Below are 21,876 nucleotides of genomic sequence, written 5' to 3'. Positions count from 1 at the left end.
GCCTGAAACACTTCAACACTTTACATAAGAAATATTATGTTTGAACTTTATCACTTCATTCTTATTTTCTATCACTATATTTCTTATACATACATTTTCTCATATCTTATCTGAATCTAGAGTCTAAGGACAGATGGGGTCAATGTTGTGCACATTGTGGCTGTGGTGTGATTTGGGGCCATACAGTTATAAATCACCTTGACTTGACTTTTCACTCTATTTCTATTCTCCTTACTTTTGATCAAAAATAAACTATCTGCAATAATTCCCTTTAGATAAAACCCATCTCAACTCATAATAGTGTAGTAGTGAGAAGTTTGACTAAACAACAAATCTTAACTTATGGTCCACTTACCAGATTTTTAGGGGTCTTTTAACTACTTCTTAAGGTATCCAACAGCAGATGGAGTTTGCTTCGTTATCATGGAGATACAGAGTTATCATAATGAGCATTTATAAGGTCCTGGTTCATCGGATACTGATTATGTGCTTTTTAGACAGTGAAAATGTAATAGACTGAACTGGTGGCTAGTAGATTATTTTATTTTATTTTATTTTATTTCAATGTCCTGTCTCTCATCTGATAGGTCCTTCTAGATAAAAAAGGTGGGCTTATTTACGCCATTGGTCCATGCCTCGCATACTCTTTGTTTATTGGTTCAATCAGACGTCACTCAGAGAATTCTCTCCCTCTCTCTTCCTGTGTTACCGCCCTTGGGCTGAGTGAGAAATCAACCGCTGAAGACATCGCGTTTATTGGGAAGACTGGCATTATTTGGAGATTCCTTAGTTGGGTCCTACCAGCCTCAAGTAAGGAAAAATATACATCGGGGGTTTTGGAATTAGTATGTCAATTCAGTGAACTTGCTAGCCGTACTGTTTTACACACTGTCACTTGAATATGTGTGCTGTGTAGCGGGGTGGTTTAGCTAAACGGCTAGCAACTTCAGTCAACTGCAAAGGTTAGGGTGTTAGCTGCTACATGTCATCGCATGCTGTTACTGCATCCGATAAATGTAGCTACGTTACCAAAGTAAGTGTCCTGTAAACCGCTTGGTGTGACTTTAGCTGTTTCTTGGCTAATGTGTGGTGTCTTTTCGCTAGACGACGGTAACCACGACGAACATGTTTAAGTTACTGTCAGCGTGGTAACGTTAATAATAAACATGTCAAGAGCGAGTTAGCTAACGCCGTTCCGTAGCCCGCTATGTCCACGAGAGATGGATGAAACTATTTCAGCGAAGGCAGCAGCCACCAAAGGAACATAACGTAACTTACTTGATATATATTAGATTTGGAAGTGCGATATAATGTGTCATTTTATGACACTAATATATGTCATCTAATGATTCTGGTATCGGTTGGGTCCATATTTTTTGTTTTATTGTGTTAGATAGTTGCTAAGCAATCGTACGACTAATTTAATCTCAGCCGCCCATCCCTGTCAGCCAGACAATACATTTTAAAAACAGGGCATCAGTACCGTCAGTGTTTGTCTGTTTGACTATAAAACAAGACTTTCAGTGTTTTTGTAAAGGTCGTGCTTTTGGTGGGATGACTAACTCCACTGTGGAGGGTAAGGGGAAAGGCGTGGCTTTAACAGTAAAATCTGTTAGATAGGTACGAGGTCATTGTACGTGTGTGTGTGTGTGTGTGTGTGAGCGAGTGAGTGAGTGAGTCTGGTGACACACTCCTTTTCCAAGAGCTGATTTAAGAGTTATGTGTGTTGTTCACAAAGGTAGTTTGGCCAGCAGGAGCTCAATGGTGAATGAAGGGTGTGGTTCAAGTCTGAAGGAGGACGTCTGCAAAGGGAAGATTGGTTTGCTCTTTTAGCCTGAAGGCAGGTGGCCCTCCTGAAGCTGTGAAGCAGGTATTGTAACCAGGAGCAATTTTATGGAGACTGCTGATATGGCATTTTTGGTGATATTGTTTACTGTGTCACATTTTCTGCAGTATGGTATTGCAGATAAACAGGCTCCCCAGATAGGATTAGTTTAACCTGCATACCTTTCATGGGAGAATGAAACGTGGCTGCGAGTCAGTGCCTACTTTCACCCTTGGTGTAATGCAGCCACACTAGAGAATAGTGACTCTGTTTTTAAAAAGGCGTGAAAGTGGCAGCCTTACTTGAACCTGTATTATTCACACTCTTACTCAGATGCTGAGTTGAAAGACGGCACCCCTTGAAATCAGTTCTCATTATATAATAATGGAGTGCGTGTCTGGAGTGTGCTGCTAAAAGAGGGGAGTACACAAATCATGCATGTTTGTTAGAGAAGCACCCCACTTCCTGCCTAGCCTGACCAAGAGTTGGAGGCTCAGAATAGTAATGATGTAATGTAAATGATGATTTTCTTTTTTTCTGACACATATATGCTGCATTTAAAATCACATACTTTCAGCACGTACTGCAGCTGCCCTTACAAAGTAGTACTGTTGCATGCAGTATGCATACAATTGGGAAATACTACTTCATCTTAACATTGCAACATTTTCTGGCATACTTAATAGCATAGTAGTATGGGTATTGAAACGCACCCATAATTTTATTGACAGATGACATCTGCATGATAACTATTTAAACAATTTTTAATCTCCACCATATCTTAGTGACAGCATGGATTGACTCTGTTGCTATATCTATCTGCTTCCATCTATTTTCTATCATTTCTGACACCTTAGGAGGCTGAATGCAAATAGAATACATGAGAACTGAGCAACAACAGGGTGGAGAAACAGAAGGGTAGCGAATAAAAGTGGAGAAGAGTAGGTGGGAGGAGGAAGTACAGACTCTTGTCCCATGGGCAGCAGAGCTGGGTCATTCTAACTATAGTCTTTTTGTGGGTGTTGTTCTATAATAATGTAATAACCAGTTAGGGCTTCCTGTTCATGTTTGAGCTGCAAGTTACTGTTCCTCCAGCTTCTGCCTCTGAGAACCAAAATAGCACAGGCAACCTGAATGTTGATCACAAGAATTATACTTGATGGACATAAACTTAGTATGTTTTTTACATCTGCTGCGGGTTATATGATATAAGCCACTTTTTAAAATAAGACGATCCCTCACCATTTGACTTAAAACATGGGTGAGTTTTTTTGGAGGTAGTGATGATGACAAAGGTAGAAACAAATATTTTACATTTCACTTCCCCTTTTCTATTACTTCATTTCTAAAAGAACGTGGCCCGTATTCTGCCCATGAAAGAAAGTGAAAGAAACCTGTTCTTACAGTAACTTTGTTTTAGGGCTGGACAATAAAACAATATGAATAATTATCGCAATATAATTTATTTCAATAACAATATAACAGATGTTCAATAAATATTCAATAAATGTTTAATTTTATTCACTTGAATCATACACGAATTAGGACTTTATTTTTATTAAGATGTTTATTTTGTTGAGGAAAAAGGACTGAAAAAAGCTTTTACTTAATTTTACTTTTATCATAATTATTTTGAATGTTCTGTCTCAGATTTGTGAAGTGATCCACTGTTTTGCATCAAGTGTTGACCATAAAGAAGAGTTTAAACCACAATTAATCATCAGGTTTCTTCAACTTTCACTCAGGAGAAAATATCAGCCTTTAAACTAGAAAGAAATAACGATTTGTTACTTATCGTGATAATTATCGATAATGAAAGATATGAAACTTTTTTCGTGATAACATTTTGGGGCATGTTGTCCAGCCCTTCTTTGTTTAATATTTTTTTTGTGACCTACTACTAAATTATTTAGTCTCAAGAATAATATTTTTTGGTCTTTTATGCAGACATGCAGTAGATGAGATTTTCTATTTAATTGTAGTTTACCGCTGAAAATGTGATCTAGCCTGTCAGGTGAACTTAAATTGTGGTATTTGTGGTTCTGTCCCTGCACAGTCCTCAGTCATTTGTTTATGAGTCCAACAGTACCGCCTGAGTGTACGGGTCAGTGTAGGAAAACGTTGGTGAGTGTAGAGTGCAGACAGGTTTGCAGTATTATTGGCTCAGAGCCATCTGTTGTTGCCTTGAAGGATTAGCAGAGAGGAGAAGGAGAAAGGAATCAATCAGATTGGACTAATGGATCCTCTGTGTCTCTGCCTTGGCCTGAACCCACCCATTGCCATCATTATCCTTGTCTGCATGCTCCACTACTCTTCTGTCTGCACACTCAGAAGAACTGGACCATTGTAAACAGTGGCTGTTGTTTTAAATGTGTTGAACTATATGTCTGTAAAGTGCGAAGTGTTTTTGAGTAGGATAATATGGTAAATAGTGTTATTTTAAGCTGAGCTTGTCATAAGAGCATTATGTGTGTTTGTGTGTGCGTGTGCATGCGCTCGTGCACAGTGTGACTTAGCCCTTATCCCTGGTTTGCGTCTGTGCATTTTTCAGATCCCTGCCAGAAATGTCATCTCGTCATTGCCTTATGCACATCCCAGAATTAGTCTGGGTAATTTAACCAAAATTAGGACCAAGAAAGTCATAAATCAAACTTCATAAGATGCAAAACCATTCTTTCCATACGCTCTCACTGGCTAGCAAAGATTGGGTTGGAAGTAAATGAAAGGAGTTAGGTTTTTATGGCCGAATACATCAAACGTCTTCATTTTCAAACATATTTCTAGATTCTGGAAACCTGGCAAGCTGTTAAGGGGGGGAAACAGTCATGATCACAGTAAAGCCTCCATATGTTTTTCGTGTCCCTGGACATCTTGGTGTTGATTATGAAATACAAAACTCCCTTTTCCAAAAACATGCTGGCAAAGGCTTGTGTAATTACATCAACGTTACAGAAGACTGCTGTTGTGAAAGCAACACGCAAAACGTGTTTCATATTTTTTTATTTGATTTTTAATCTGTCAGATAATGCTTAACATAAAACTTATTTGGATGTACGTAGTGTTTCTTTAATGCTGTGTTCATAATTTCACCTTCATGTAATTTTTTCGGGCATTGTCTCCTCAGTCTTCTGGAAGCAGTTCGGTTTTGCAGTGTCTGACCTCAAGCAAACCACTTTCCGCTGTTTGTCTTAAGTCTTCAGCAACTAAAAGCAGCCCGGCTAACTGTCAGATAGAGACATGCAGTGGGAAAAGTGGGTTGCACTGTGAGTTGCACAAGACAGCAGTAGACCTAAAACACCTGCTAAAAACAAGGTGACATTAGCAGAATTATTTCCCCTTAGAATCCCATATGAGAAGATTCTCGGATGGAAAGACATTACAGATGTATTTGCGTTACACATTGCCAGAGATATGGTGCCCATATAGTTGAAAAGCCTGGGTTCATCCACATGCTGAATACAATCAACCCCAAATACAAGCTGCAAAGCCGAAAGTATTTTGCTGAAGTCCCTTTGTCTGTGTAGGATGTTTTTAAGAAAACAATTTGGGTGTGGTGTGAAAAAGTCAGAGCCATTTTGCCCAGCCCTACTTACTTGTCTAGCACTTATTATCTTAGCTTTAGGGCTAACGAATATTTTCATTGTCTATTAATCCGTAGATTATGTTCTTGCTTTATCAGTTAGATGTTTGGTCTATAAAATGTCAGAAAATATCAATCAGTGTTTCCCAAAGTCCAAGATGACGTCCTCAAATGTCTTGTTTTATCCACAACCTAAAGTTATTCAGTTCACTGTCATAGAGGAGTAAAGAAATCAGAAAATATTAACATTTAAGAAGTTGGAATCTGCGAATTACTTCTGAGGACTACTTTCTTAAAAAATGACTCAAACCAAAATACTTGTCTATTCATTTAGTAGCCGACAACTAATCGATTAATTGTTGCAGCTTGACTGGCTGATTTCCTTCCTCCCAATTAGCTGTGACAGTATGCTGCAGTAGAAGTATACTAGACATTACTGTGTTGACTCTGTTTCCCAGGATCCGAATAAACATCTGTACAGTAGAACGTTGGGGTGAGATTATTATTGTCGATCATTATATTCATACTCTTTGATTAAAGTCATCGGTGCTGACATTTGGGCCCAGCTTTATGTGCTGCCACTCGGACATGCAAATGCCCCTTCTCTGACTCTCATAATCATTTCAGAAATTAATGTCTGTAGTTTTAGTGGTCTAATGGAGGAGGGAAGGGGAAGGATTAGTCCAGGACAGAGCTTGGATTGTAGTGACAAGGAACCAAACAGTACGAGAAACCCAGACTCTTCAGGGAATTCCTCTGAATTGGAGAAATCACTAAGGCGGCTCTGGGGAAATGGTACTAATTGTTTAAAGAATCCTTGGCTAAACCAGAGTTTAAGCACAGGGTATTTTTTTCTGCTGTCACTGCATTTAGAGATGGTGCTTTATTTCCCTATGACATGAATCAGTGAGACTGATGTGATATCCCTAAGTGCTTGTGCTCATTCTGTAATTACACACACAACGTTGTCTTTACTGCAAAAGTGTTTTCTTTTTTTTTGCCAATACTGCGAGCCAGCCAATTGGCAAAAGACTCGTTTTAGTTCTAGTGTGCGTACAGTAAAGTGTGTGTGATTAGGACTAAGACCATCTGTGGAGTCCTGCAGGGAATCTGGAAATCATGAGGTCATTTTGTGTTCGGGCTGTGGCGTGGGAGAGGGAACTGAAGGCTGAAGCCTCTTCATTTTGTTTGACAGGGTACACACTCTCTCCCTTACTCATTCACTTATCTGAGCTTTATTTAATCTAAACTGTGGTGTTATTTTCTTATAAATCTATTCAATAGTTTATTCCAGTATTTCCTGGCTCTGTTACAATTACAATTAATTCTTCAGGCCGTTAATCCCTAGAAGAAAAATATAAGCATGCACTTTCATATCCATTACCATAAGCTTATTTGTTTATTTTTTTATGTTGATAATGTGTTCTGAAGTAGCACAATGTTGTTGGTGATACTCATGGCAGTAGTCAGATGATTTTTCTGAGCCTGAGAAGTTCTTCTTTGTTCCAGCTGTGTGTGTTTGCATCACTGCAAGATGTCATTATTCAGCCCATCTGTGATAGACTATTGTTTAACAGGGATGAGATAAACAATGTTTACCTCATTTTACGAGATAACATTACATTACATTGTTTTAGTCTGCTAAATTTAAAGGAATTATCCTGCCTGTCTCTAATCATGAATGTTTATTTGTGTGTGTTTGTGCCCTTGTTTGTCTTCAGGTAGCCTTTCCCTATTCTCGAGCAGTGAGCCTGAGAAGAAACAGTGTGGCAGCGTGGTCTGCACCTCAGTGTTGCTTAGAAAGCTATAGCCAGCACCATGGCGCTGTCGTACAAGAAGGACCTGGACAAGTATAAGGATCTCGACGAAGATGAAATCCTCAACAACCTGTCGGCGGAGGAGCTCAAACAGCTGGAGACAGCCCTCGAGGAAATGGACCCTGAGGTCAGGCCCCGATGAGGGTTGGAGGAGCTCCAGGGCTCTTTAGCGGGAGGGAGTTCCTGTGGCAAAGGGATTTATCGGGAAATGGCCAATTTTAAAGATAAAAAAGACGTGCATTTTTTGCACCTATAGAAGCTTATAAATATTTGGTGTCATAGATAGTTTTTTCTCAAATAATGTACAACACTGCAATCTTAGACATGCATAAAGTTGTCACATAAACTACATCTAGTTTTACAAGGTACAAACAAGTATATGCCTCTCGTCTTTCCTGAAATGCATTGGACAAATCAAAGGGTGGATTTTTCCCAGCCAAATAATAATTAAAGAATAATTTAAACAGGGAGTCTGAGTTGTAGTAGCTCTGTCAGCAGCCTGCCAAGTGTTTGTTTGTTTATTTGTGACTGTAGAGTAGAATGAAATCCCTCCCAGCGCCTGGGCGTTTTAGTTAAATTCCATCTACCCCAAGTGAGATCACCCTACATTGTGACCCACAGGAAACAGTCAGCAACAGTAGGGGAATATCAGTATCTGGATCTTGTCTCATTAAGTAGACAAAGTAGAATTTAGTGTGTCCACAAAAAGAAGCACTGCATTTGGTTTAAATAGCTTCATTGTGCACAGGCTGGATAGACAAACGTTTCACATTTTTCACACATCCTTGTTCCCCTCCCCCAAGTTTTCACTCACTTACAACAAATGGTCCACAGTTGGTTAGACTATTATGTTAGGTATTTTATGCCATAATGTTTTGGTTGACATATCAAGTTAAACTAGTTCATAGTATGTTTATTTCCTGTTCTGGGAACTTGTCAAACTCATATCTGGCATTTATGCCAACTACCACACAGATCTGAAGATACAAGGGATATACAGGCATTTGCTTGCAGCGCTGTATCTGACAAAGAAGTTTGAGAACACATCAGGGTTTGGAACAGACAGGCACCCAAACCTTAACCTGTGTGTGCTTAGTACACACTTAAGCAAAATGCTTTTAGAGCAGAACAGCCTACTTAAATAAAACTGATGCTATATGGATGTCATAGTACATGTACTGTACCTTCATCAAGATACTGATATCACAAACTGGCGTTGGGCCAGTTTGGGCAGCAGAGTGGCAATACAATGAAACCTGTATTTTGTGCTGCATGGCACTGTTTCAGGAATGTTCAACTAATTGCATGAATGGATATGTTTTCGTTATATAGAAGGCGTGTTTGTATACTTTTACTGCTTACAACACACAATTATGATTTTACCCTTTACCCAAGTATATAGCAAGTGTATTTAAGCCTTCATCAGTTGACAACTCTAATGCGTCTCTTCTCCTCAGAATGCTCTTCTCCCGGCTGGCTTACGTCAGAAGGACCAGACGGCTAAGAAAGCAACAGGGTCATTCAACAGGGATAGCCTCCTCAAATACCTGGAGAAGGAAGCCATGGAGCACAAGGACAGAGAGGATGTAGTGCCCTTCACTGGAGAGAAAAAAGGTGCGTGGCTGTGTGTTTGTGAACAACTGTCCACGACCGAGCACCAAACAGAGGAAAACAAAGAGGAACAGTTCTCACTTGAATGATCACACTTAAGCATATCAGAATAACTTTCACTGATAGCTTTTTTTATTGTTGTGTGGCATTTCGACTTTAAATAAACGTCAGTACTTACAGGTAAAGTACAGATCAACACAGACAATGTAATGAAAGGCTTTCCAATTGAGGAAAACTATTAAGGTCAAGTGATGTCATTGAAATGATGACAATGAAGCTGACTCCAGCAGGGAGGTTGTACAGTGTTATATAGTGTAACACACCTAACTCATGATTAATATCATTAGTGTGGTGCTGTCACATGTTAGTAACATATGTCTCAGGGGATGAAGAACCGAGGTGTGTCTGTGTGTGTTTTTGTGTCCGTATCAGCAGTACAGATACACAGCAGTAATTACTATCCAGCTGTCTTTGTAGGTATTATTAATGCATGTCTGCTCTTATGCAACATACAGCAGTGAGGGGGAGGTATGTTTGTACCAGGGGATTGGAGGTTGTTAGTTTCAAAGGAGGAGGCAAGGTTAGGATTAAATTTATTGAATCTTTGTTTATTGATGTTTTTCTTCTGGCGTCTCCAATTGTGTTGAGGCCTGAGATATATCAGCAGTTTAAATATATAATAATTCAATATAATAAAAGGCTTAACGTAGGGCTGGACCCGAATAATCGAATATTCGACCATTGGGTACACATTCGATTTTCAATTATGAGATTTGATTATTATTTGAGGGTTTTTTTCGCGCGCCTGACCTCCGCCGACAGCAGTGAACGTAACACTCCAGTTCACATCAAAGGGAAAACGAAATGAAGCCCTCAGCTGTGTGGGAGCACTTTAAACTGAGTGATGACAGCAGTAGTGTGGAAGTTATGGTGTTGATTAATTTTACAATTGCTTAATTTCATTACAGATCACACAACAGTCAAATTTCCTAAATTTTAAAATTAATCAGTATCAAACTGTAGGCTGGAAACAAACAACAACACAATGAACCCATTTAAATAAGCCTAATTATATTAGGCCGATTGTAGAAGAAGAGCATTTTGTCGCTATAATTAAAGTTAAAAGTGAATTTTGCATAATAATGTGTTAGATTTAGTTCCGCTACCGGAAACACCGCTCATCCCGTGCGCTCTCTGCCTGGACCCCCGACCGGCTAAACTATTCCCAGATTCTGCTCTGGACCTGCTTGGATCAGACTCTCTGCTACGGTTCCCCCTGCTCTGTACAGCAGGCCACCAACCCGATTTGGCACGCATCGATTTTTATCACTTCTCTAAAACCTATTTTTGCAAACTCATCCCAGACGGTTTCACCAATCGACCTGAAACTTTGGCAGGATCATCTACAGACGTCGCTGATTTTTTTTTTTTTTTTTCATAAATTTTGACTTATGTGTCTTTACATACAATTTTACAAATTTGGCTTAAGCTATTGTAACCAAACTTGATGTGTCTGTTCAGATGCTCAGTCCGAGCTTCGCTGAGCAGTCCTGGGATATTCTTCTACTAGGGGGCACTACACTTGCAAAAAGTTGATACCTCGTAATTCGCTGCATGGAGTCGTACAAAATTCGGTTTGTACGATCTAGGGTCACTACTCAGTTGATGCATAATATTTGGTAATGATTGCTCAAAGTGGGTGTGGCTTATTACAACAAATGTAAATTTCTAGACATTTCTCATTCCAAACTTCAAAAAATCTAAGAAAATTACCCATACGTCCTAGAGAGCTGACATTGTTTCAGCACAAACAACGTAACGTGACAAATGTTTGCCTCACTGTAACCTATGGTTAATTCAGAAGTCAGTCACTGTATATTTTTCAGAATGTGCTAATTCTATTAACATCTGTATCTCCACAAGTCTTTCTTTAAACGTTACGAAAATCAACACAGACATTCTCTAGATGGCCGATCTCAAGTGTATCAAAGGAACTTCAGATCTGTCAAACAGTGGGTCTGCAGTGATATTCAGTATCTTGCCATAACTTGTACAGTATGCACAACATTTTCTTCTTGGCTCAGTGTTGGATCAAATGCCACCAAAATAATTGACAACACACCACAAACCGGCAGAATCATGTGTGATTTTTGTTCTCTGAATTTTCTCACCGTCATCTTGACTGTTTTAGGCATTTTAATTTTAAACTGACACAACTATCTGGGTCTGGCACATGTGACGTCACTACCTTAACTTGTGAGAAGGTGCGTGGAAACAGACTCTCACCAGTAGCTCAGTCAGTAAGTCACCTACTCTGGAGATCTGAAGTTCCAGGGTTCAAATCCCCAGGTGACTAAGTTAGACTTGCTGAGATTGGGGGTGTTCAGATCATAGTGAGTCTAAGTTCTCTATTTTATTTGGATCTCGTGACCCTTTATTCCTATTCCCATTATTTTTCTCTGCTAAAAGGAGTTTGTGCAGCTTAAACTTTAAATCTTGGAAACACAAAATGTCACAGGTGGGTTGAACATTCACTCAGTAGTCCGGTACATATAATGACACTCTCTGTTCTCAAGGTGGTGCTGTAAAAATCAAGTTTGCGTTTATGCAATTATCTCAAAGTCCAAATTCTTTCATCACTTTAATCTCTTAAGTCATCTGTATCTGTTCTTCTCTTCTGAAAATGTCAAATGTTGCATTTTTCACGACTTGTTTGGATCCCGATCATTGCCACTTGTAGCTATATTGATATTTATTGTCTTTTGTAGTCTCCTCTTGTAACTATACAATAAAGTCCTAATGCTATTGAAAATAATGTTTAATTTTACAGCAGTTGAATGAAAATTATAATAGTCATAAAGTTGTCTACACAAAGGGGAAGACAATTATCAGAAGTTTCCTGACATTTGTCATAACACAGTTGATGTTTATGGTGGAAATTGTCTCACAAGAAGATGAACTTAGCAAACCACTGCTGATGCAGATGGGATTCATGTTGCTGAAAAACTGAAATGACATGATTGTCTCAAGAAAAACTAGTCCTACTCAAACAGGTCTTATGACATACTTGTGGTAATCTTTCAGGAAGATAGAAAAGGGAGATGCTTTATGTGACTGCACGACAGAAAATAACTGAAGTGAGTAGAGTAGAAACATTACTGGATAGAAATTCTTGTCCAGAGAAATTACTTTTCTTGGGACCTCCGTAGATCTTAATGCTTCTCCCTCACTAGAGAGGAAATATGGAACTGATGTCTTCCCCCTGACCCTGGCCTGTTAGAAATTATACTCTGTTTGTGTGTGTGTGCCCCCTATGACAACATGGAAAACTCAAATAACTGGTGGTTCTGTGGAATGTGGCTGATTCTCATCCCCTTGTTATACTCGCCCCCTGCTGATAAATTGTGTGTGTGTGTGTGTGTCCTTTCAATAACGCACCTAATTTCAGAGGAAAACAGCCTGCTTAAATGCCATGGCAACCACTGCAGCCTTTTAACCACTTAAATGTTATAATATTGGGTCAGTCATTCTTATTACTTTCCTATAAACAATCCTTTGTTCATTCCTTCTGTTCCTTTTTGATTTCCTCCGGTGTTTGTCAACATTATTAACATTAACATGTTCTGGCTAGAGGGTGGTTGAAGTTATATGCAGAGAAGGGTGATGATTGTATGTATTTTAAGAGGTGCACATTATTGGTGGCATGTTCAGTGAGGTTCCGTCCAGAGCAAAAGGAATATTTATTCAAGTTTACAAGGTTGTTTATATATCATTATACAACACAAGGTTTTATGAGGACTGTGTTTGAGCACCAACCATCATCAGTGTAAAACGCACCTCCTGAGTCTTGCGCTGACAGCTCGGAGCATGGTCTGCCCACCGACTGCTTGATCTGGGATGTTGGGTGGGCAGTTCTGTAAAGATGTGTGCACAACAGTCTCTGATTCCATTGCTTGGCCAACATGAGTCCCATTTTGTCCAGACTAGACCTTTTTAAAAGCAGCCTTAAGTCAAAGCTGGGCCAACATGGCTCCTATCCTGGCTCTCTTTTCTCTCCTCTCAGCAATCACCGCACCGGTCGTGGTGCCTGTTCCTGTTGATCTGGCTGGTGGATCGTCTCAAGGTCCGCTGCTCTTAAATCCAAAAACCCTGTCTTCCTTTTCCAATGACTGTATTTCTGTCGTAGGTTATTTGTGTTTCAGCAATAAAACCGGAAAAAATAGATGAAAAACGTTGAAGCGATGAAAAAGTTTAGCAAAGTTTGAAGGAGCTACTGGCTGCTGCCGGTTGCCTTAGCAATTATTGTTATGCTAATTGAAGTATTCAAGGCAAGGGTCTGATAAAAATTTGTTGTTAATGTTTGTTAAGGTTACAGTGGAGGGTATGGCTGTTGCGCCAATGGAAACACACAAACATAGCTCTGTAGCTCTGTAATGCTTGCCTCCAATGTTCAGTTTTTCTTGTGAATTCTTTTAGAGTTGAAACATTAAGCAGCCATGTGTAACAGTGAACTGGTACTGCAAAGGCAATAAATCAGTTACTGCAAATGTACTACTGAAAATTTAATAATAGTTCAGTTTACAGGATTATCCTGGTTTATTAAACTGGTTTATTATGTAATATTTTGGTTGGTTTGGCCATGGATGGCCTTGTAGGTAATTAATAAAATATTAAAATGTATTCTAAACGTAATGGGCAACCACTGCAGTGACTCTAAAATTGATTTTGTGATATAACAGGACCTCTTAGATTTGTTTAGTATTCTGGCTGCTGAGTTCTAGATAAATTGCAATTGTGGGAGGTAAAATGAGAGTCACAGTAGTCCAGGTGGGATGATATAAAAACATGTATTGGGTGAACAAACCCACAGCTTAGAGTCAATGAAAGCCAACACTTTATTGTAAACATCAATAATAATTTAAAAAACAATATCTGGGTTCAACTGACTATCCCACTTACTGTAGTTGTAGGTAAACAGTTTTCCTGTGCAATGAGGGGTTATTACCATCATTGCGGTTACCTTTGTTTAGGTAATCTGGCTAAACTGCTTGGAACCTATCTAATATTGTGGACGCTCATATTTCTTGCCTCATCTGACTTTGTTATAGTGATGTCTCTGCTTTCCCAGACCTGAGTAATTACTTTGTTGAGTAAAGTGTTATCATAAGTCATGGAAATGATTTCCAAAACTGCTTTAAGTTATATACTGTTATCTTGTGTTTAAAAATCAAACTTTACAGTACTGTGATCAACATGCACAACATAAGGATGGTGCATCATGAGTGAATGGCAGGGATGACTTCTCAAATTAAAATATGCTTAAGGCATTGATTGCACGAATGACAAAATCTGTTGCATTGATGGGTAAGAAATTGCAGTTTTTTATATCAATGTAATGGAATCTGCTGGGATCCTGAGTGTCAAGTCAAAGCTCTTCAAACCAAGCATTTCCTGCATCTGTCTGATACTCCAGACATGCCTGATACCACTGTTACAGGCAGACACCAACATTATTGATGTTCCTGTTTTCCCCTCAGCATTTGTATAATGTTGTACCCCAATGTGTTTTGCTCATTTATTCCATGATATATGCTCCTGTGGGATCATACAGATGACAGGATTTTGGCCCCGTCTTCTTTTTGCCTCGGGGGGGCTAAATGTTGCTCCAGAGGCGCTGGCACAGGATGCTGCCTGATGACTGTATTTACTGTTTACTGGCTTTCAGGAAGTGCCAGAGCTCCCATGAGGGACCAGTTTTAACAATTTGGCTGGCTTGACTGACTTCGATGTAGGGAAAGAGGGGAGGGTCTGTTCTTGTGGTGTTTTTGTTTAAGGAGACAGGCACATAGAAAGGCAACGAATGGCACCGACTGGATGGTCTCTCTGTCCAGTGCAAGTGTTTGTTGCTCCAGCAGTGCAGTTTAGATTAGAAGCCAGTCATTGTTCCATGACTTCCTGCACTCTTTCCATTTCGTCCCTCAGATAGGTTACCATGGCAATATCACGGTTGTCAGACAGTCATGGCCGGATTGAGTTCAGCTTGTCTGAACCACTGATGGTTGGGAAATGTTTTGTAAAATAGCAGGAGACCCAAACTTATTTCAACAGCACATTTCTGTTGTTCAGACTTCAGCTCCTTTTCAGAAATATTACAATTATTGTAAGTGTTCTAAACAAGAATTTCAATTGTTTTAATATTTTTAACATTTAATAACAGTGGGTATAATTTGGATTTTGTAACAGAAACAATACAGTAAATGTCAAATGAAGTGAAAGGGCCACAAATTGATCTGTGCTAAATCCCTGTGCATTGCAGTAAAACATAAAACGGTATTTTTCTGTTTATAGTAGGTTATTTCTTATTTCACCATTTTACTTCGACTTCATTCTCCTCCTTATCTTAGTGTTTTTTTTGTTTACTCACTACTTGAATTTACTCATGTTGCATTTCCTCTCACTTTTCTTTTCCCCACACACGCACACACCTACATGTCTAGCTCTGGTCTCTTACTGAAACACAGCGGCATGTCCTGCCTCTTTCTGTTTCTCTCTCCATGTATGTGCCTGCTCTGCTGACTTTCTCCATCAGCAGTATGTTTCATAGAGTTGCCGAAAAGACACAGTAGTCGTGTTTTGGATTTTCCCACCTGCACTTCTGTTTTTACAGCAGCAGCATAGCACGTGCGGGATAGGCTTATTTATGACGTAGCCTATTGAAACGGTCGAAACCAACTAGGGTTGGACAATGTCTACAAAATTTCTATCGGACAATGTCTACATTGAAACACCGGGATGGACGATGACATCGGTTTCACTCGCACAGATTTCACTCAGTTAAAAACTTGGTAGCCTATGACTTCACAAGTCGTGGTGAATATTTTACAAGCACAGACCAGGTAATGTTAAAGCAGCATTGAACACATAGGGTGCAGATGTTGGTTTCGGTTGTTTGATAGGCTGCGTCATTAACTAGCCCACAAGAGGTTCACCTGCTGCCGTGATAACAGATCGCAGGTGTAAAAATACGGAAAAAAGACTAGTTCTGTGTCTTTTAGGCGACTTTATAAAACGTACTGCTCATGAATTTAAAATTTCTAATGATAATGTCCGTGGTGATTAAAACCTGCTTTCACATGGCGGTATAATGTGAAGAATTTAGAGAATTTTTTTTAGCCAGGGGGCGAGGTTTTACAATCACGATGCCTGCTCAACGTGATGATGTCGACCCAACCGTAAAACCAACATGGTACCGAATGACATCTGCACTGATGTGTTCATTGTTCATGGTTGTTTTACCTGGTCCATGCTTGTAAAATATCTACCAATGCCGAGTCTTGTAACACAATACCAGATAACATCTCTCTCTGTGTTTCTCTGAAAAATTATAAAATGGGTCACCGTTAAAGTCTCTGTGGGAAACACTGAGATTATAGAAATTGAAGGTTGTGTAACATCTCATAAAACCTTCAACCGGCCTGCATGTACCTGTTTCTTCTGTCTGTGTTGATGTTAAAGTCATTTATTGTCTGCCCTATTTTTATGAGGGCTGAATCACCTCCTACTGAGTTTAGAATTTGAATTAAATCGCCCTTTCCTTCTTTCTCCATATAGGTAAAGCATTTGTTCCTAAGCAGAAACCAATGGAAACACGCAAGGAGGAAGTCACAACCCTCGATCCAGAATTAGAGGAAGCCCTGTCCAGCGCCACAGATACAGAACTGTGCGATCTCGCAGGTGAGAATGAATAGATGCCTTTTGAGAAAAAAGAAGTCATTGTTAAAAGGCTTTAAAAACATCAGTCTGTATGAGGGTTTCTTTGAAAAGGAAGCGGTACACACAATGTTGTAGTTGTGAGAAACGTTCAGTTTGCCTGAGCCCAGTCTCTGCTGCGACAGTAAAACACAAGCTCCTTTTACTCTGACTATCTTTCCCAAGGCACCACCCTTTTTTGTGTGATGATGGGGGAATAAAAGGGCTTACTGAGCAAAATAATACCACTTGTCTGCAATGATCTCTAGATTTGGTTACAGTTACCTGTAGAACACTTGCATGCACACTGATTCCTCACCACAGCTACTGAGTCTATGGTATGCTTTTGTTTGCAGCGATCTTGGGTGTTCATACACTGGTCACAAGTACTCAGACATATGATGGGACTGGAAGTAAAGAGGGTTACAACAGTAAGTACAATCGTAGAACTGTATCTGTTAATTCAAAGGTCCCAAAAGGGTCAATATCTTGACCTCTGTCTGTGTCTTTTCTAGATGTGATCAAAGGGGAGAAGATGAATCCAGTGTTTGATGAGCCTCCCAATCCCACTAATGTAGAAGAAACTCTGCAGAGGATAAAAAACAATGACAGCTCCTTAACAGAGGTCAACCTCAACAACATTAAGGTACACAGAAACACAAGTGTGTGTGGAGAGTGTAGTGTGTACTGTGTATATCCCTGTACCAATGGCAGTGTGTCTTTTGTTGGTTTTTCAGAACATTCCAATTCCCACGCTGAAGGAGTTGGCCAAAGCCATGGAGAAGAACACGCACATCAAGAAGTTCAGCCTGGCAGCAACACGGAGTAACGACCCAATTGCTGTGGTGAGCGGATTGTGGGCTTTTAATAGCTTTGTTCACACCCGACAACTCCATATTCACGCCTTTGCTTTATTTCCTCACTTCCTCTTTCTCCTCCCAGGCGTTCAGTGACATGTTGCGGGTGAACAAGACGTTGCGAAGTTTGAACTTGGAGACCAACTTTATCACCGGGACAGGGGTGCAGGCTTTGGTCGATGCATTGCGAGACAATGACACACTCACAGAGATCAAGATAGACAACCAGGTACCAGATGCTTTGTGACACATGTCTACACATGCACCAGCACACCAGGATCTGAAATTATCAGAGGCTTTTTAGTTTATAAAAATCTTTAAGAATTCCTGTGAAATTAAGATTAGGATGGTAAAAAGTATTTTCTTTTTTGAATTTCTCTTTGCTAACTTGTTATGTTATTTATAGTTGTAATCATTCCGTGTCACTGTAGGTGATTACAGGGAACTTATGACTGAGGTAGTCTTTGCACTCTTTTATATAAAGTGGTTTCACACAGCCTGAAGTAGTCGAATGTTCTGTGCAGCTGAAGAAGATGCCAACTGACACAAACCACTGGCTGAATAAAACAAAATACCTGTTGAGAGTTTTCAGTAGTGGAAAAGTTAATTAAGTTAAACCCTATCACTATGGTCTGGGTCTTATATTCTTTTCTGCTATAAACCAAAATGAGGTTCTGACTGTAATATTTGTGTGTGTGCTTCAGAGGCAGCAGCTTGGTACCACCGTAGAGATGGAGATAGCTAAGATGTTGGAAGAGAACAACAGCATAGTGAAGTTTGGCTACCACTTCAACCAGCAAGGACCTCGCTCCAGAGCTGCTGCAGCTATCACCAAGAACAATGACCTGGGTATAACACACACACACACAAACACACACAACAGTTTGAGATTGCAAAAGCAGGGTGAATTGTCGCCCACCACATTACCTTCCACCTGGTATCTCTCTTTGGGAGAGTGGGTCATGACAATTCCAAGATCTCAGCAGTTCATTTGCATTTACAGTGTGTTTTTTCCTCATAAGACGTCAGTCAACAGTGACCTCTCCTCTCTTTTAGCCCCGCATCCTGTCAGAGTCACGGTAGCACAGGTGTGACGCATGGGTGTGGCTATACTTGTGTCAGTGCATCGAAGTGTTTGAATGACGCATTCACTGCATTAACAGTATGGAAACTGACACGGTGTGATGCAGCTTTGAGAGTGATGACCTCTCACTTCTTGTTATCTGTACATGCTGACACACGCTGTTGAATTGTGTAAACGCGTAGCTCTTGATGACTCACTTAGTGTTTACATGATAAACTAACAGACCTGTTTAGGTTGAAGGTTGTGTAGCATGTTTGCAGTTCAGTCTTATATTCTTAATTCTGTCAAATCAATTGATTTGGGGAAAAAATTAATGCTTTTGCCTCTTTTTCATTGTACTTTTCCTCTCTAGTCCGCAAGAAGCGAGTGGAAGGGGACCTGTAGGGACGGAGCCTGACCCCTCTCCCAGCCAATCCTGTTGTTTCATCTCACCCTGTGGAATAATTTCAGCCAATGACCTGGTCTCATCTCACTGTGTGGAAACTTTAGTCTTGTGCCAAACTGTGGGGCAAGGCGTGCTTAACCAGAACATACATCCGAGAAGAAGGGAAATAACTGGAATTGCCCTCTCCCATACACATGTGTATACATATTTGTTTATTATTATGTTGAAGATGTAAATCTGTTTAGTTTTAGTAATTTCATTTCAGTTGCTCCTTTTTTTTTGAGCCTTTATATGATCTGTTTAGACTTTTTACTTGCATTTTTCCTTTTATACAATGCTATAATCATGTGAAATAAACGTGGAACTACCAACTAACAGAAACAACAATAACAGCTTTGTTAAAAACATTAACTCACATTAAGAACGCCCTGTATCCTCAACCATGATAGTTTGCTATTGGGGCCTAAGCTTCCAGTGAAATTCCTGTATTGAATCAGCAGACTTCGTTATTAGAAGAATGGGGATAGCATACAGAATGGTTAAAGCCTGGCCATGACTAGTACCCTGCAAACCTTGTCTGACTGTACAGCTGTAGATAACACATCTTATCATAAGATAACGTAAGTCACCATGTAGTAATAAGCGGACTCCAGGTTCTGATGTTGCTGATCAGATCACTGTTGTACTTTCCATCTGCATGGTGGTTTGCAGGTGTTTGTTATTGCCTTGTAAAGCCAACTTGACTGTCTGGCTGATGTGGAACGGTTACGTTTGTGCTGGCCTCATGCTGTAGTCAGTCTGAGAACAGATGCTGGCTCACCCCTTCTGTTAAGTATCAGTGCATGTTTTATATTACTTTACTGTTTTATTCTAACTAAAAAAAATCTTGTTTTCATATGGTTCAAATTCTGATGTTGGTTATTCTGACATTGTATCAGAGACGGTTGAGGAAATTGTAATTAGTTTTTGATATTTTGAAACAAGTAAAAATGGGATTTTACTGTAAAAGGAACAGGTTATTAACCCCAGTCCAGACTGAAAAGGCTGAAATCTTCTCTTACAAATGATGCTGCAAATGTCTGCTGAACACACTGGCTTTCTCTGATGCTTAACCATGCCAAAGACTAACACATGCAGTGCTTAAAGTATCAATATTGAACTCAATAGTCATTGGTTCAGGTTTTGGCTTTGTCAGCTACAGTCACTTCCTTACGGTACAGGTCTGGGAAAGGAGTCTGGGTTAACAATGATATGGACTTTGTTATGTTTTTTAGATCACACCATGCCATTACATTTTCCCCCCATTTTCTGTCATTTAAAGCTAGGTGTTCTGTTCAGTGACAGGTGAATAGTTGGCGAACAGTCTGTGTGAAACTTCTCAGGTTGCAACTACTTGTGAAATGTTTCTATGAATTATATCTCCCAGATAGAAAGTCTTGTACAGATCGTAAATTTTACTTTTCCCAGTCCCTCATACAAACACTTTCACTTGGCTCTCAGCAGTAGCAGGTCATTCATTATGTAATAGATGATAACATGCTATGTGTGCCTCCAACTGAACTTCCGTGGGTACACTAGCCTGCTTGAGATGGGTCTAACAGAACTAAATCAGGAGTTACTTGAAACTTGTGTATATACTGTTTGTGTTATAGGAACAATATATTGGCATGAAGTCATCAGTTGTGATCATCATGTTTCTCTCGACCAAAAATGCTCTTTCATCTTAACATCCTCACATTCCTTGGACAAGAGCTGTATGGCTAAGTTCAGTACTTTGGGCTTTATATCCCTGTACTTCTTCCATGATCATATCAGCTAGTATTTTATTCTGAATCTTTTTGTTTTTACATCGCTGTGCTTTGCTGGTGGACAGTCAGTGGAAAACTGCTTCTCTGCTTGGGCTTGTTGAGAATATTCTGTGATTCATATTATGTATATTGTAAAATTGCATCTCAAATTCAAAGTGCACACATACACTTTTATGTGTTTACCACACAAATGTACACAACTCCTTGCTGAGATTTTTTTGTACCTTAAATCAATCCCACGTGTATACTCAACATCAGGAATATATGTTATTATAAAACCACAAGACTGGTAAAATGCACTGCTGAATATAAAACATCCTCAACAATAAATGTTTTTACATACTGTCTATGCATTCTTTGTCTTTAATGTTTTTATTAATCATTAAATTGTACTAATACAGCATTTAATATTGACCCAGTTTCCTCTCCTCGGTTGTCGTTGAGATGCTTTGTTGTTGGCAAGGGAGCAAACTCCACCTGCTGATAAAGGCCACCAAATGTGGCTGGAAGCTCCACAGAACTGTAAGTGGACCTTGGGCTAAGATGTTTAGTCAAACTACTTTTTCCAAGGTCAATCATGAAACTTCAAGCTCAACTATATTGTAGGCGTCCTGTGTACGTTCATAATTCTGCATGAGATTTTGGGCCAGATTTACTAAGAAAATGTCTCTGGGCAAATGTGCTTTGTGGTTTTCATTGAGTTTGTGGCTGCAATGTGTTCATTCAGCTTCTGATATACTAAAATCTCCTGGTGCTGAACCTCCAGACGCACTTTTGGCTTTTGTTTATGTCTCCTTGTCAGAGATGGAGAATTTCCCACAGAATACATAATCAACACTGATAGCATGTCTCTTATTATTTCCTCCCTTAATTGCATATGAGGAGAGAGACGCACCAAAAGCCTTAGTAAATCTGTCTCTTTGTGTCTTTTAAAGCATCTTATCTAGAATTGATATTAAATGTAGATTTAAGCAGTTCTTGTTTGCATAGCAAAAATGCATGACCCCAGAGGGTCCAACAGGGTAAGAGAATTTAAAACAAGTAGTCATGCTAGCTCCTCATTGCTCTGGGCTTAATGCTAACATCAGCATACTAACAATGGCAAATATGCTGTTAGTGTTGTAATTAGCACTAAACATAGTACAGCTGAGGTTGATGGG

At 39.6% G+C, this 21,876-nt stretch overlaps 1 protein-coding gene across 3 annotated transcripts; it reads left to right on the top strand.

The window, feature by feature from the left end:
• The first annotated feature begins 674 nt into the window (after positions 1–674).
• tmod2 (tropomodulin 2) lies at positions 675–21,061 on the top strand. Of its 3 annotated transcripts, XM_046032551.1 has the most exons (11): positions 681–810; positions 1,739–1,870; positions 7,127–7,349; positions 8,680–8,836; positions 16,445–16,567; positions 16,939–17,013; positions 17,098–17,228; positions 17,320–17,427; positions 17,525–17,668; positions 18,144–18,288; positions 18,876–21,061. In XM_046032551.1, the coding sequence occupies exons 3-11, from the start codon at positions 7,224–7,226 to the stop codon at positions 18,905–18,907; spliced, it is 1,041 nt and encodes a 346-aa protein (XP_045888507.1). In that variant the 5' UTR covers positions 681–810; positions 1,739–1,870; positions 7,127–7,223; the 3' UTR covers positions 18,908–21,061. The 3 variants fall into 3 exon arrangements, with proteins under 3 accessions (XP_045888506.1, XP_045888507.1, XP_045888508.1); XM_046032550.1 differs by lacking the exon at positions 1,739–1,870 and having other exon boundaries at positions 675–810; XM_046032552.1 differs by lacking the exons at positions 681–810; positions 1,739–1,870 and adding an exon at positions 894–1,033.
• The last annotated feature ends 815 nt before the right edge of the window (positions 21,062–21,876 follow it).

The sequence above is a fragment of the Micropterus dolomieu genome, linkage group LG20, assembly GCF_021292245.1.
Source record: "Micropterus dolomieu isolate WLL.071019.BEF.003 ecotype Adirondacks linkage group LG20, ASM2129224v1, whole genome shotgun sequence".
NCBI lineage: Eukaryota > Metazoa > Chordata > Actinopteri > Centrarchiformes > Centrarchidae > Micropterus > Micropterus dolomieu.
This window is presented reverse-complemented; position numbering and strand designations above follow the sequence as displayed.